Below are 17,753 nucleotides of genomic sequence, written 5' to 3' on the forward strand. Positions count from 1 at the left end.
TCTCTCTGAGAGGATTTTTTTTTTAATGATTTTTAATTATATTATGTTAGTCACCATACAGTACATCCCCGGTTTCCGATGTAAGGCTCGATGATTCATTAGTTGTGTATAACACCCAGTGCACCATGCAATACGTGCCCTCCTTACTACCCATCACCAGTCTATCCCATTCCCCCACCCCCCTCCCCTCTGAGGCCCTCAGTTTGTTTCTCATAGTCCATAGTCTCTCATGTTTCATTCCCCCTTCTGATTACCCCCCCTTTCTTTATCCCTTTCTTCTCCTACCGATCTTCCTAGTTTTTATGTTCCATAGATGAGAGAAATCATATGATAGTTGTCTTTCTCTGCTTGACTTATTTCACTTAGCATTATCTCCTCCGGTGCTGTCCATGTTCCAGCAAATGTTGAGAATTCGTTCTTTCTGATAGCTGAGTAATATTCCATTGTATATATGGACCACAACTTCTTAATCCAGTCATCTGTTGAAGGGCATCTCGGCTCCTTCCACGATTTAGCTATTGTGGACATTGCTGCTATGAACATTGGGGTGCATATGGCCCTTCTCTTTACTGCGTCTGTATCTTTGGGGTAAACACCCAGTAGTGCAATGGCTGGATCATAAGGTAGCTCAATTTTTAACTTTTTAAGGGACCTCCACACTGTTTTCCAGAGTGGCTGTACCAACTTGCATTCCCACCAACAATGTAGGAGGGATCCCCTTTCTCCACATGAGAGGATGTATTTTTAAACTTTAAAAATGCCTGTTGGTTGGTTGAACATTCTACTAAAGGTGAATGTTCAAATATATTCAAAAGCAGGCAGAGTCATAATACTTTACAGGTATTTTCTCATAATAGTTAAAAGCATAACTGAACAAAACATAGAGTTAAAAATAATGGAAAATGTGTTAATGAGTTTGTGGCAGTACACTAACTGATAAGGTCTTCAAAAAATCAATACTGGGAACTGATATAAGTATTCAGTACTTCTGAGCTATTTTTATGGAAAAAATATAGTCCTAGGGATTACAGGGCCTTGAAAAATAAAAAGGCAGTCCTTGCATAATAGAATTAAAAAAAATGTACAGTGAGGGGGAAGTTATTATTGTTTTAACAGATGGATATTTATATGGTACATCTGGTCCAGTTGCTTTTTATAGGACAAAATAGTTTAAACTGACAATTAGACATAAAGCACAAACTTCTTAGGCTAAAAATTGTCAAACATAGAATAGGGTACAAAGTAATATCGTAAAAAAATCAACATTCCTAAGATGTTTGGAAAAAAGCTAGATATTTGTTTAGAATAACGTAGGCTTATTGACCCCATGTAAAAAGATGAAAACTTCATGACACTGGAACTTTCCTCAAATAGCTCTAACTCCAGGGTTATGTGATATACCTGCATATATACAGATATATGTACAGATACATATGAAGCAAATATATCACATAATCTAATTTTACAAAGTATTTATTTTTAGATATACCCAAATAAAGAATTATATAATACTAGTTTAATTGGAAGCTAAGGTTTTCCTTAGAATACTATAGGTAAGTGTTATTGAAAACCCAAAAGAAATATTTTTTAAAAATCAGAAGAACAAAAAAACATTAAGCAATTTTGGGGCACCTGGGTGGTTCAGTAGTTAAACGGCCGACTCTAGATTTCAGCTCAGGTCATTAACAGGGTCCTGGGTTTGAGCTCTGCATTGGGCTCTGTGCTCAATGGGGAGTCTGCTTGAGGATTCTCTCTCTCCCTCTCGCTTTGTCCCTCCCCCCACTCACTGTCTAATTTAAAAAAAATCTTAATAAATTCCCACATTTATCTGCTTGTTCAAAGATATTTTATTTATATATCTCTGAATAATACTTCAGTGTTACAAAAGGCAAGCATCTTGAAAATATCTGAGTGTTAAGGAATATTTGCTTTTTTTAGAATACAAGAGACAATAAATTTCCTTGGGACATTAGGATTTTTCATTTTCATATTTTTAAAAAATATTCCATTTTTAAGCAATAAGTAATTTTTGTAATAATCTGAATCCAGTACAATTCCATGGACATCTGAAATTTAGATATCACATAAAAACACTTGAGACTGTGAGAGAGATTCCTACTTTTTCCTCCTTGCAATTTATACATAACAATTTATAATACATATATACTATACAAATTTCCATATATTAAAAATAATCTTCTGTACTGTTTTAAATATTTAATTTGGGCACAGCATTACATTATGTGAGACATATACCTGAAATGCTAATTAGAAAAAAATATGTAATTCTAGTTCCTCCTAGATTAAAAAAAATAACAAGTATGCTAAGTATTATTTTGATTAATAGGGGTCCAAGACTTAATTGAAACACTACTTCCCCAGTGTATTGGGTATAATAAAGACAATTAAAAGGAGCAATATATAATGTATGAAGCACACTAATCAAATTTCTAGGAATGAAAGGACTATAATTACTTGTTAAACTAAAAATCTAAGAGACAAAACCAATAGAAATCATTTTTGTAGGAGTACTGAGTCACTGATTCATCATTAAAAACACATAAATATGTGATAAATTTATATAAAGCAAATCAGATAATTTGTGTGGTAAATCTTTTTTTTTATAATTATTTTGTTATATTAGTCACCATACAGTACATCCCCAGTTTTTGATGCAATGTTCCATGATTCATTATTTGCATATAACACCCAGTGCACCATGCAATATGTGCCCTCCTTAATACCCATCACTGGCCTATCCCAATCCCCCATCCTCCTCCCCTCTGAAGCCCTTGGTTTGTTTCCCAGAGTCCACAGTCTCTCATGGTTCATTCCCCCTTATATTTACGCCCCCCTTCATTCTTCCCTTCCTTCTCCTACGTATCTTAAATCTTAAGATTAATCAATAGAGTTTTAAATGTAAACCAGTACCTTTTATTTTCCTATACCCTTACATAATGTATATAAAGTGCAGATTATTTTCTCACTGGGCCAAAAAATTTGACTGTGATCTTCAGCTGATATATTGTTGATTATACATTCTAATTCTTTATTTCTCTCTCCTTCCCATTCCCTCCCACTCCCTCTTAAAATGTCATTTAAATTTCACATGTAAAAAGATTTTTTTTCCTTTCTCAGCCAGTCATTTTGTTTTGAGTGTTACAAAAAGCAAAAGTAGAAAGAGGGTTGCAATTGCTAGATACGTTTAAATTTAGCCAACATATTGCAATAAAACAAAGCAATTTTAATGAAATATCCAGCATCAAGACAAGTGGAATAGCTCTAAATAACCCATAATAAATGAAAATAGTTTTAAAAAACAAAACATCAAACACTGATGATTGCTATACAAACAAAACTTAGATTCTATCATTTCACCTTTTTCTTTTTTCCTGAATGGACACTATTTCAGAAATAGGATACATCACTGCTATGACCAAAGTAAGAAAGGTTATTATTTCTTCTGTTATTATCTTAAGAAGTGGGGAATAAAATATGGGAGTTACTGACAAGAATTATTTCCTACCAAAAAAAAACCTATCATATTAATCTGATATGTTTTCATAAGTAATAAAATTATACTATTCAAAAATTATTGTTAGAAAATGTTAGAAACATTTCCATGGCAAATACTGCTAAACACTACTGAAGTACTATTATTCTTTAAAGGGTTCTGATTTATTAATTATCTGTAAAACTGGACATCCCTCCAATTTTAAAAAATGTTACCAATGATTGTAATAAAAATTTAAAGCATGCAATCAAATCAAGTAACCAGGGTCTTATAAACTTAAACCCATTTTCTATGCTAATGTAAAAAATATTATTCAGGTACTAATTAGCAAAGGTGAGGGAGGGAAAATTCAACATTGCTATACACTTTTGCTGGTGTTCAGCAAAACAGACGGGACTTTGTAAAAAGTACTTTTAAATGGGAATGTTTTAAGTAAACTTCTGCATATTTGGAGCTAAAAGTACAAAATCAGAAACTGTCTATATCAAGGCTGTCTCTTAAATATAGGTTAGCAGATAGTTGCAGGGAAGTAATAGTGGTGCTGTGAAGATCATCTGACAAACTTAAGATCTATTCCATTTCTTGCAAATCTATTTTAAAGTTAAACCACAGAAAACTGTAAGAAGAAAAAGTGAGGAGTGGGGACTACTCTTTTATTCTTCAAGATTTGGTTGTAGTGAACAATCAGCAGCCAAGTCCAGAGAGAAAAGATAATACATTGTATTTAGCATTGTGTAATAGTAGGAGCTTGGGGAGATTTGAAGATCAAATTAAGTGACTTGACAAAATCATATAAATAATTTGCGTTGAGCCCATTCCAAACTCAGATGTTTTGATTTCTTCTAAATAGTACTTTTCTTTTTTGAAACTCAGTGCTCCTTTATATATAAAACATGCATACACACATTTCTTTATCATTTTGAGTTAATTTAATAAAGTTTTATAGAATAAACATATGGGGCTGTATCATTTTTTAGCATAGCATATAGATTTTGAAGTTTGACTGTCTTTATGTGAATCTAGGCTCTGCCAGTGTGATCTCTCCGAGCCTCAGTCTCTTCACCCGTAAAATAACAATAATAACAGCAAAAAAGTTCTCTTGACTGGCTGCATCTTCCCAAAACACTGAATTCCTGGAGCTTGTAGGCCCGTCTTTGCATGCCCCCACATAAACACTTCCAGTGGTTGAATTAGAGAGTCATTAAGAGTCAGTTATAATTCTAGCCAAACCTATTTATGCCAGCTGTACTTGTTATTATAATTATGTAAATTATTTAAATTTCCATATTTCAAGGAAATAAGTACAAAAAGAAAATCATTTCTAAAAACTAATTTTGTCACTTTGGAAAGATTCAATAAAGGTGAGTTCATTTAAAAATGCTAAAGAATTAGAGGTGGGCAAAGATACTCATAAAAATTAGTGAGAAATCTTAAAAATTTAATAGAAGTCTGATTGCATCACAAGGGTCTAAGTTCTTAAAGACATTGAAAATGAAATTAGAGATGATGCATTATGTTTTTACGTTTTAAATATATAAACGTAATAAGAACTTTTATCAAAAGAATTTCTCCTGTTGATAGACTTACTGCTGTTAATAGATAAAATACCTAGCTTTGCTCATGTCAGATAAAAGGGCTTTAATTAAAGAAATAATCCTTGCGAAGTGCTTAGTGCAATGCCTAGTGTCTAGGGAGGGCTCAAGAAATTCCAGATATTATCTGTAAATAACCTAACTATTGGAACTATACAATCAAAACCAAGATACTACCTGGTGTCCTCTAAAGTATGCAAGTGGAGTTCCAAATAGGAAATTTCAGTTTGTATGGGACCATACATGGGGGGGGGGGGAAGGCTAGCATTTATTGAATGTTTTTTTCTAAGTGTTTTTATCATTTAACACATAAGTGCACATCAATGCCATTCTCTTTGTTACCAATCTAGTAGGTGGAAAATTTTCAAAATCTAAAATATAGGAAGCAAAGATGCAATATTAATACTATAGAACACAATAACTAACTAAAACAATGGATAGTCATTACCCAAAGTGGGGGAGAGGACGAGGAAGCAAAATACTTTGTACTAATAATATTCATAAAAACCAGAAATTAATACTAAATTCTTACATTATGCTTAATACCCTATACTAGTGATTTTAAGCACGAGTTCTTAAATTTTAGTCAATCTGTGGCATATTCTGTGTCACTTTCATAGCCATTTTCACCCTTCTTTGCTCCTGCAGAAAGTTAATTTCTGTTGGCTTCATCAGTAGGATCCTTTGTCCTCTGGCTTCTTGCTAGCTTCAGTTAATGTGAGGCATCAGCAAGTGACTGGAGGGTGGAAAGACTGAGGTCAAGGTGTTTATTCCTCAGTCACAGATTAGCAGGGATACATTCCTCTACTGAAGGTCAGTGTTCAAGACCCATCTCCTACTTCTCCTAATTCTAGTGATCTCTTGATCCCCTTGTCACTCCAAACATAGGGTTGCTAATGGCTTCTTGCTATTGCTAGCCTTGTAGTGCTTCAACCATCCTTTGTTGGTTTCCTTTATGCCTAACTATTCTCTTGTAAATGTTACCATGAATGTCTCCAGATCTTTCCCATTTGAGTGTCTCATTGCTCCTCTCAGGGCCTTGATTGATAGTTACTGGTAGCAGGTGTGGCCCAAGGCCTCAGACAGTCAAAAGGCATTCAGGCACTGAGTTGCTCAATTTGAAGAGAACAGGATGGCCTTCTTACTGGGGAGTTAATGGAATACTACTAATTCTAGGTATTTGCTGGCAATATTACTACACAAATTATCACTGCTGGTAGCATGTGGACTTTACTTGCTGAAGTGACAATGGTGGTGTGTAGTGTGAAGACTGTAGTGTGATATGGCTAATTCGGATGGCCCTAAGGATTACCAGGAGAAAGGATGGTTTGAAGGTCTTGAATGCTCACTTCATGTCAGAGCAGAAATGGAATATCGAAGTCCTCTGTCAGCTTTAGAAGAGTCCTTATTTACTTAAGCCTCAGGGCAAATGAGGCTGAAAACCAACTCCCGAATCTGATTTGGGGGGTTATAGGATTGCCATACTAAATAAAATGGGCCATACCAATACAACTAGGTCTTGGCAATGGACTAGTGAAACATGGAATGGCACTATCTGATCAAATACTAAGGCTCAGAATGTTGAACCTTCAAACACTTCCAAACCACCCTGCTGGAAATCCTCACTCCCCACATTTCCATCTAAGGAAGTTAATGTTCCATAAATCAGCATTCCCATAAAGTAAAAAGACTTCTGATTGCTTCAGCTGAGGCAAGAACACAATCAGAAAATGGCAATTCTTTTCAGGACTCATTCCAATTAACTCTCATTGCCCTTAGGCTCATAATAAGTTAGATCCTAATATAACCAAAATCAAGGCCTGATCCAGGAGATGACAGCCTATACACTGAAAGAATTGCAAAACTGCCAATTTGTATCTGCAGGAGTCCAGTTAGCATGTAAGGGAATGAATCAATTTTAAGGATTCTATACCAAGAAGATGAACCAAATTGCTAGATTGGGCCAAATTTATCAATATATATACATTCACCTGGATTTGGAATTTAATAGATTGCCTTGAGCAAGTGGGAGTGACTGGTTAATTGAATCCTTGATTCAATGATGGCTTATTAGTAAAAAGTTGAAATGCCAGGATTTTCCTGGCATAGCAAAGAGGAAGAAGAACAAAAGCCCAAATAAGTAAGAATAATGGAAAGGATCTATTATGAATCATCCCGTTTTAGCCTGCCACTTACATACTTCTGGAAGGGCCTGTGGGACACTCCCTTCACCAAAGAATTACACTGGTAAGGAAAGAAGCCACATGCCTGAAAAGCTTTATGGTTATGTGTTCTCTAGGCTGGAGAGAACAATGATAGATGTTGCAAATAGATCTGGCCTCTCAGATTTAAATGTATATTGGTCTCAGAGTGGCAGAGGGTCTATGGTCGGTATAATACCAACTCCTACCACAGATTAGTCTATTAGATTAGCTCTGGATTGACATTAATCTCTGGAACCCAAAAGCCATTGTAATCCACCAGTTCAGAGTGGGGGCATATGGAGGTCAAGATATATATGTAGACATTACTCAAGTCCATCTTTAAGCATTGTGGGAACAAATAAACTTATTAGTAATCGGAAGAATCCTTATGTTGGTTCCCTGACCCATGGCTATTACAAAAAGCCAAGAACAGCCCTGTCCAACGCAAACAGGAGTCACACGTAATTTTAAATTTTCTAGAGGTCACATTTTAAAAAGATGGAATTAATTTTTTTTTAAAGATTTTATTTATTTATTCGACAGAGAGAGACAGCCAGCGAGAGAGGGAACACAAGCAGGGGGAGTGGGAGAGGAAGAAGCAGGCTCATAGCGGAAGAGCCTGATGTGGGACTCAATCCCGTAACACCGGGATCACGCCCTGAGCCGAAGGCAGACGATTAACCGCTGTGCCACCCAGGCGCCCCAAAAGATGGAATTAATTTTAACAGATTTTATTTAATAAGAAAATATTTCAACCTGTGGCATTAGCCACAGGTGGCTAGTCACTACCACATTGGAGATCACAGCCCTAGACTTAAAAGATAGTAAACTAAATCTGAAAGATGTTGTCATGGGGATTCCTACCACATGCCCATTTATACTGTTTATTAGGCTAATGCAAGCTAGATGGTTGTATGGATGCATGCAGTCTTAATCACATCAAAATGCCAACTGCAGATGCAGTTCTAGCTGTAATATCTTCACTGGCACATATTAACACAAACATAGCCCCTGATACCAGGTATGGAGATACTGACTTAACAATTTCTTTGGAAAATAATTCCTTATCAACAGATAATCTGAAGCACTTTGCCTTCACATTGCAGGGACAGCATACTTTTATTATCTTAGCTTAAGGCTAGGTCAACTCTTCTCTGTTATAATACAGTCCAAAGAAATCTTGTTCATCTTGACATCCCACAGAACATCAAGTTGAAACACTACATTCACGGTACTGACTGGACATGGTGAGCAGGAAGTAGTAAATACCTGAGATGCCTCAGTAAGATATATGGTAGAGGACAGGAGATAACTGCCATAGAACATTCACAGAAGTGAAATGTTATGGGGTTGGTGGTCTAGACATGTTGAATTAGGTCCTCTACAATAAATGAAAATGGCTGCACTTTGCACGTGTCACCATGAAGGAGGCACAGTTTGTATGCTGCTCTGGAGTATGTGCTAGGTGCCCAAGGGAAGAATCTTTCCACCACAGATCAGAGTTCTGGAACTGTCATATTGGACTACTCCCTGGCTATCTGGGGCATCTCAAGCCGCTAAACTAACAGGGAGAGAAGTGGGCTATTGGTTGGTAACTTTTCCAGACTACCCAGATGATTTTGGGTTGTTGCTGTGTTTGGAACTGAGGAGATTCACTGAGTGAATCTCTTTTAAAAAACATGCCCAATAATCCTGGTTGTTAAAATTGCAGTAATCCAAGGAACACAGGACCATCAAATCCTCAGAATTTGTAGAAATTAAGGTTTGGGTCACTCATCAGATAAAGAATCCTGTCTAGACCAGGTGCTAAAAAAGAGGGTAAGAGTAAGGGAAAGATGGAATTGGTGGCAGAAGAAGAAAGCTATAGTGATCAATTTGGGCTTTCTGAACAACTAGGCACGGACTTCAGCAGCTACGTTTTATGCTGTATCTATTACAAAAAGCATTTGCGATGGCAAATATTTTAGGTTACAGTAAGAAGAATACCTGAATTCATATCACCTGTTGATCATGCAGTAGCTGGATGACACCCTCCTCTTTCTCTCATTGCTCCATTAAACTCTCTTTAATTAGCCAGTTTGAGTATACTCTCTGTTTATGTATCTACAAAATCATGATTTGTATACCAAACTGCAAAATAATAGCTTGATTGCAGTTACAGAGTCCATGTCTTTATTTTTTTTAACCTCTAAGTAGCAGTATGTTTACTTACAAAATACACAATTTCACAGAAACAGCTTCACTTTATACACACAAACTTTATAACTACACTGAACCATGTAAGTGTTGTCAAGTGTCTGGCCTGGTGAAAGCCAATGGGAATGGCCTACTTTTGGAGTGACGTCTTTCTCATTCCTCACTTCATTAGCCACCAACCAACCAGGAACCCCTCAATGAGACATGACTAATTTGCAGAAAAGATGCCAAATGCAACTGCCCAGTTCAATAGAAAGAGAAACTAAGGTGTCTTCTTAGACACCACCCACAGGGATGAATGTGTTAAAAGAACAAAAAGGAAATTAAGGCAACACAAATTGAGGTGAGTATCGAAAGCCTTCCAGAGGCTGAGCTTTGAAGGTATTGAACCTTCTAAGGGTAATATAGCAATCCCAGGTAAAGTAACATGTGTACATTAAACCATGATATTAAAAGCAACAACAATTTTGTAAAGAATGAAATAGATGTTTAAAGTTATATTTTCTCCTCAACTTCATGTAATAGGTAATGTTCATGAAAATGTATGTTTTATATAATCCGTGGTCAACTCAATAATGTTTTAATAAGCCAAAGTACATGGCTAGCTAAAGGAATTAACTGTCATGTCTTAAAAACATCCTTCATAAAGAATAATTTTTAAAATAAAGATGTAATTTTCATAGCATAATTTAAAATAAAATATGAAATGTCATTGTTGAAAATAAGGGAATTACTTTGAATCAAGGAGGAAAGTAACTATTTATACTTAAAATATTTTGTTTTTGTGTTTGCATTCATTTCATTTTTCTATAACTGCTCCAGATTTTCAAGTTAATGTCTAAAATAGTTTGACACATTTCGCATTCATGTTAAAAGCTAAGTAAAGCCTTAAGGATTAATAGGGAAAAATGTAAAAAAAGATAATACAAGCATTACCTCACAATCCACAGCACTCTCTAATATAATTTGTCAATGTAGATGAAAATATCACTTCCATCATATCTTCATATTAAAATTAAATTTTAATATGTCATTATGGACAGAAGAAGGATATAAAACTGGCTTGAGAGTATTCTATATTAATTTTTCACCTTTAACTTCTTAGTTATGGCAATTCATGCTAAAAGTCAAATGAGATTCATTCAGATTCTAATCATTCTTCCTCTTTTATGTACTATATTCTAGGATTTTAAAAATATCACACTTATTCTAGATTTTTTAATGGTGATTTATGAAGCAGAGAAAAGTTTCAGAGAAAATCCAATGACTATATTTTGAGAGTTAAAGAAACAAGACATGTTTAAATGAAATATAAAATACTCTAACAGCCAATTTTCTAATGAGCATAATATTTTCAAGTTTAAAAATAGCAATGTTTGATTTCCCACTGAGGTCTCAGCCTGGGCACTATATCAGTTGAAAAATATCACAGCTTTCATCTCCTTTATGGTAATATCAGCATGTAACTATGATAGTTTAGTTTACTAGATCTTCTACTACTCTGGATTAACCGTAATTACTGAATTAATAATAAAATTAAAAATCATAGAGAACCTACAGAGCAGTTATTTCCTTACTTCAATAGCTTGAAATAAGAGACTCTTCAGTTGACGGTGCTACTTTTTGCCAAGTCTATAAGTCTAAAAAAGGAAGGGCCATATGCATCTTGTAAGATTTATCAGTTTTTCAATGTACACAAATAAAAATATTGTCTAGCTCATTCCTAGCTTAGTACTAAAGCTGTAAGTTATTCTGTATTATTCTATAACACTTTCCTGAATTCTTATATTTTAGCTTTCTTCTCAAAGAGTCAGTGACACTTACCAGAGTGGGTCCTGAGGTGTCCTGTGAGGGCGTCCCTTCTTCTACAGGCATAGCTACAAAAAGGACATTTGAACGGCTTCTCTCCAGAGTGTAACTTTATGTGTCTCAAAAGGTTGCCCTTCTGAGTGAAAGAAGCTCCACACTGGTTACAGTGGAAGGGACGTTCACCTGCCAAAAGGAAAAGAGGTAGGAAAGATCAAGTAGGTTATGGGTAAGGGACTGATCTGCCATACAGTATTATTAACTGGTGCCAGTTCTCTGTGCTGAGAATATTCTCTTTCTTGAGACTTCTAAACCTTTATCTTCCTAAAATTTGCTAATACTGAATTCTTAAACTTTAGGTCAAGCACGGTTTCCTTTCCTCATATAAATTTTGCAGGATTCCTGTCACTGGCTCAAAAGAATCAGTAATAGTATTGGCCACTGTTTGAACAACTAAGTGCCATCACTTTACCGACTTTACTGGTTGCTTTACATAGACTATTGCAAACCTTATAATGATATTACTAATTAGGTATGTATAATTTCAATTTGCAAATGAGGAACTTGAAGTTCAAGTATCAAAGTATCTGATTATAGTTACAGAGCTAGGAAGTACTCAAACTGATACGAATCTTGCTCAGTTGGACTACAAAATCTTGCTCTATCGTACCATGCTCTTTTAAAATTACAGAAATTTTGAATTTGACTTGGGAGGGATCTTTAGTCTAACTCTCTGATTTAGCAAATAACTTTTTTATGGGGGCCAGGTTACAAAGTTCATTATCACAAAATCTCCCAAAACTAGCCCAGGCCCATGTCTCTCCATTCTCTAGTCACTAACAGTGAAAGCTTTGGCAAAATACTGATATAAACAGGGAAAATCCAAAGAAAATTATTCATCCAGATATTTCCTGCATATTCTTTTTGTTGTGAAAATAATTTGAGAGAAACATTTTCTCTCTTTTCTCCTATTACTGGATACTGCTGTAAAACTGTTTAAGCCAGAATTATCAGTTTAGTCTATTGTCATCAACAAGGTCACTGAACATAAAAACGTGTAGTTGGGGAAGCAGGAAAATTAGCAAGTAGGGTCAAACCATGAAGAGAATACTATTATTTTAAGTTTGCTGATCTCTAAAGATACTCATGAATAAACTATAAATTAATATATAAATAGTACTATAAAATAGTAAAGCTCAAAGTTTAGAACGGAAATAAAATTTTTAAAAAATTTACTTTTGGTTTAACTGGACTATTTCTGTACTTGAGGTTAGATGAAAATTATAATTTTAATACTTAAAAATTTATACTGATTTCTCATGTTTTATATCTTTAAGTGAAACATTTGAAAATAGTGAATAATGAAACCTCAATATTTTGAGGAGACCTTTCATGCAAACTCAATGATTCTCTCTAGGAGTCATAAAGAAGAAAACTGGCCATTTTCTTACAGTTGCTACTGCACATTCTATCATATAGATTTGTTATAAAGCCTAAAGAAATTAAAAATTGATACATCAGGTGTGTCTCAGATCCTGTACTACTTGCTCATTTTGGAACTTTATGAGATAAACACCCCCAAAAATATAGTCTGTGTGTTTTTGTAGCAAGGGTAAAGCTTTTTCTTACAAAATCTGGAGATCCAAACTACATTTACAAAAAGTCCTTGTATTAAGTTGAAAAAAAATATGTTAAAGTCACCTTAAATTTTATCTTATTTCACTTGTTTGGTTCATTTGATAAAACTGACAAATTAAATCAACACTAAATACAGCTTAAAAGAAAAATACTTTACCGAAAAACCTCTTATATGAAATCTTTACACACACACACACACACACACACGCACACCCCTTAATTTGACTTTTGTTTTTTTTCAGTGAAATAGCAGTCTACAGCTCTTTAAAATCAGGAATTTCTACTCCCCACCCCGTCACAGAATTAGTAATAAAAAAGAAGGATGCACTTTCTTCATGAGAATTTTTATACTGTAGAAAAATAACAAATGCAAATTATACTTTTCACTCCAAATACTTGATTTTACTTTTGAAATCTCTCTATGTAGGGTCTTCCAGGCAAGTAACAAATTAGTATGCAATAAGTTTAAAATGAATTAAATTAGTTTGGTGAACAAAAACATTTGAAATCATGTTTGCCTTTAGAAAATACTCTTGTAACACGCTTAGATTTTCATTAAGCCTCCTACAATTGAAATATTTAAAAATTCCTAATTTAGAGTACTGAATTTGTCATTCCAAGAAATGCTAATCAAAAAAGAAAAAATAATAAGGATAACTCTTTAAAAAGAATTTTAAAATTCATCTAATTGAGTTTATTAGACTAATGATAGGGTAATTTTATTTTTACATTTACAAAATATTCCAGATATCTTCAAATATTTTTTAATAGAATTACTTCTGAATTTATATGATCATCCTTAAAGGGGCAGGAGAAATGAAAAAGGGTCTAGGTACATCAGGAAGTACTGTCTGTTGTTGAGTGTGTCTTAGTGTGGAGGCATTTGCTAACTATAGTCCCATGGCCATGGGAAATAAAGGCATGATGAAGGTTAACAAATAAGAGGAAAGAGGCAATAATAATGCACTCTGATTTCAGCTAGATGAAGCTCTGAGAAATACTGATCTGCTTTACATTAATTAAATCTTGAATTGGGATTATGAGATACATGTAAAATGATCTGATATTTAAGTAAAAGGTTCATATATCTGTGCCTTGAAATAACCCATCTCAATTATTTTTTAAATAATTTGCTTTTTCTTTAACAAATAGGCTGAATCAACTAGTCTTTCGAATCAGTTTAGACTGCCTGAAAAATATATTAATCATGTTCTTTAGATATAAAGAAAAGCAAACTTCAGGAAAACAACACAAATGTACTAAATACACTATACAGTAATCCAACTGAAAAAATCAAGTAGGCTATTGTATCTGTGATAAGTAATTCCCCAATGGGTGGGTACAAAAGTCTGGATTAACAACTCTGAATCTAGGAGAACAATTAATATGTAGCCACACTATCATTCATTTCCATTCTTAATCTGCTTTTTGTTTTGTTTGGTTTTTTGTTTTTTAAAAATCTAATCTGCTCAAGGACCCTTTTTAGTTATTCTAAGAATGAAGTTATCTATTCATATTTTGAAATAAACTATATTTCACTATTTTATGTACTTTCATAAATACATATTTCTAGATCTGTGTTTAAATATTCAACTGAAATACAAGTATGCATGTGTTAATTTGCTTTGGTGAATCAAAGACAGAGTGTGTTCCTGTGTTGGATAGAACAACCACCTACAAATATGAAAAATCCCATGTACCTGTTGAGAGGGCCTTTGAGCAAAAGAATGGTTCCACAAAGCTACAATGTACAAAAAGTTACAAAGATGGGAGTACTCTACCCCAAAGAAGGGCAAAGTTAAGGATAGTCTATATTTATAGTGGCCCACATCAATTCGTGTTTAAGCATGAACTGACTTACTACCCCTACTTCTCTTATTCTGCCTGTATCACAGTGAAGAGTGCCTGGAGTATCCGATGACAATATTACCTGATAATCTACTAAAGTAGCAACACCAAGAAAAAATGCCAAGCCATTTATAAGACCACTGGAATTGGTGCTTTAGTAGAGTTTGAAAGAGAAAGAAGAAGTGAATTAGATATGATACTCCACATCATTTTAGTAGACTGGGTGGTTGTTGTGTATCTTTTTTTACTATCAGTTTTATACTGGATATTCTATGACACACAAACTTGTTTCCCAAAGGCTTTATAAGGATTTAAGACAGTGCCTTTTATACTAGCTATAAATAATCGGTGAGAGGGGGAAATTCTGAAATGAAGACAGTAGTCCATGGCATTAATGAGAAAATATTTGGTTAATGACTAGATCCTGATCACATTTTTTCAATCTAGTTTAAATTAAAAAAAAAAAACACAAATAGACTTTCTATTCTCGAAGAGTACTAAAATGGAGTTGAAAAGGTCATGACCCATTCAGATTATAAACTGGGTCATCAGAAATACATATATAAATAGCTACTTTAAAGATATATCACAATTTCAAGGTCAACAATGTACAGCAGGTATCCCAAGCTCCTCTTTGAATGGCTATTAACTTTAACAGAAACTTTCCAGATCTAATTTTTATAATAAATACTCCAATAAATATTCATTAACAATAAAAGTTCACTGAGTTGCAAGAGGACTTTAGTTATTTTGTCCATTCCCCTTGCCTTTACTAGTTGAGTGAATCCCATATTCATAGAACTTGAGGAAATCTGTGTAACTATTTAGAAACATTTTCCGTGTCAATGATGATTTTCAGAATCAGAATAATTCAACTCTACTATAGTAGTAAATATTAAGTAAGCAGTAGAGTCAGTATGTAATCACTCTTGTGTTTACAAACCAACAGTCCTCATGAAAATCACTGCAAATACAATGAAACATTGATTAACCTAAATATTCAAGAGAGCACACTCAGGTTCTTTGAATTTTCTTGACTCAGACCATAAAAGGTTTCTAAGAAATCTTACAAAAAATTGTTAGTATACTTTTCAGCCTTAAAATGCACACTATATGCAATTCAACTTAAAAGTCGACTACTTTTGTTTAGTTTATATCTTGCTAGAAGGGGTAAGTTACACATTTGAATGGGTGTTATCTTCCTCAATATAATCACTGTGAGAAAATGAATATAACTTTGTAGAACTCCTCTTTCAGAACTGCAGTTAACATTACTTCATGAGTGTAGAAGAAAAGTAGACTCTATTATATAGTCTTTTCCTATTTTTCTTATCAAATACCAAACTTGATCTTTTAACCTTTCTAGAAGAATTTTTTTTTAAGGTAAAAACCGGGGTGCCTGGGTGACTCAGTCGTTAAGCATCTGCCTTCGGCTCAGGGCACGATCCCGGCGTTCTGGGATCTAGCCCTACATCGGGCTCCTCCGCTGGGAGCCTGCTTCTTCCTCTCCCACTCCCCCTGCTTGTGTTCCCTCTCTCACTGGCTGTCTCTCTCTCTGTCAAATAAATAAAATCTTAAAAAAAAAAAAAAAAGGTAAAAACCATCTACACTATAATATAAATATTTTAAAAACATGCTGTTTAAAAGGAAATTAAAAACAAAACCAAAAGTGAACATGTAACTATAGAGTTGGAATAAGGGTACAGGTTCCAAACTTGATGATTTTGATGAAGATAACACTGATTTTAACGTGTAACTTTTTACTATGATTTTTAAGCCTTATAATCGTATCTCATCATTAAATGTTGGTGCAGTGAGATACCAAGCATAGTATATTTGAACAAAACCAGTCATCAGGAAACCTTGGTTTTAGCCTCATAATGCCCTAACTACATAAGGGGTAATGGACAAATCACTTGACTGTTTGGGGCTTCAGTTTCTTCATGTGTAACTGAGAGATCTGGGCTAAAAAGACTTCAGTGTACCTCGTATGTCTCATGTTTTAAGCACCTACTAATTAAATTGATTTATCTCTCTTCCAAAGAAAATCCTATTTTAAAACTCTGAGAGTATTAGTGATTAATATTTTGCTATATAATACTACTTTGCATTACAGTTAAAGGTACCATCTTTAAATCAATTTTCATATGAACTTAAAACTTAAAGAGTCAACCATCTGCCTTTCTTACATATAATCTCATTTCTGGTTGTTTTTTTTTTTTAATTTAAAAAAACTTTTTTTTTTTTTCATTTTGCCAAAGGATTTGGAGAGATTTAAATAAGGCCTTCTCCTCATTTAGCTGTTTTTTTTATGTTACTCAAATATCTAAAAGTATATATTATATGAATCGGAGGCCTCTTTCCTCACCCTATTCCATATTCCTACCAGTATACCCACCACCCTTGGGTAGACTGTACCCTACATATCTCTTCGCAGGATTTATAATAAAAAAAAATTACAGGAAGATGGTAACATCCTTGACTAGGGAAAGTATCTGCCTAATACACAGACCCATGGTAGGCAAGAGACTGATTGGAAATTGTATTCCAAGAAGTTAACCAGATAAGGTGAAAATGATCCACCTCTATATAAATGCATGAGTACCATTTTATAGTATAAACTCTTAGCTAGCAAACTATATTACCTGCCCATGGGTATGGTAAAATATGTATAGAAATACAAAAAGATTAAGTTACACAATGAGATTCTCCTATACCTTTTGAACCCTTATCATATTATTGCTATATTAAGAACTGTGGAAACTGAATCCCAAACTTCTTTTCTGATATGCTATTCAGATTTGAAGGCTGGAAGTCAAGACCCAGGCTACTCTCTGCTTTTCAGCAATCCAATACTAGCAGAATTCTGAAAAGGTAGTTTCACCACTGCCACCCCTGAATAAAAAGGAAAGAGAATAGATGTCAGGTAATATCAACATCAGATGTCACAGGCAG

At 34.3% G+C, this 17,753-nt stretch overlaps 1 protein-coding gene across 12 annotated transcripts in view; it reads right to left on the reverse strand.

Annotated features, from left to right (window-relative positions):
- IKZF2 (IKAROS family zinc finger 2) overlaps nucleotides 1–17,753 on the reverse strand; it is a 155,237-nt gene that overhangs the window by 38,660 nt on the left and 98,824 nt on the right. For all 12 annotated transcript variants that reach the window (XM_044381200.3, XM_044381198.3, XM_048214227.2 and 9 more), the window contains one exon: nucleotides 11,331–11,498. In XM_044381200.3, the coding sequence (XP_044237135.1) occupies nucleotides 11,331–11,498 (168 nt within the window). The remainder of the gene's footprint in view (nucleotides 1–11,330; nucleotides 11,499–17,753) is intronic.

This window comes from Ursus arctos, unplaced genomic scaffold, assembly GCF_023065955.2.
Source record: "Ursus arctos isolate Adak ecotype North America unplaced genomic scaffold, UrsArc2.0 scaffold_1, whole genome shotgun sequence".
Taxonomy (NCBI): Eukaryota; Metazoa; Chordata; class Mammalia; order Carnivora; family Ursidae; genus Ursus; species Ursus arctos.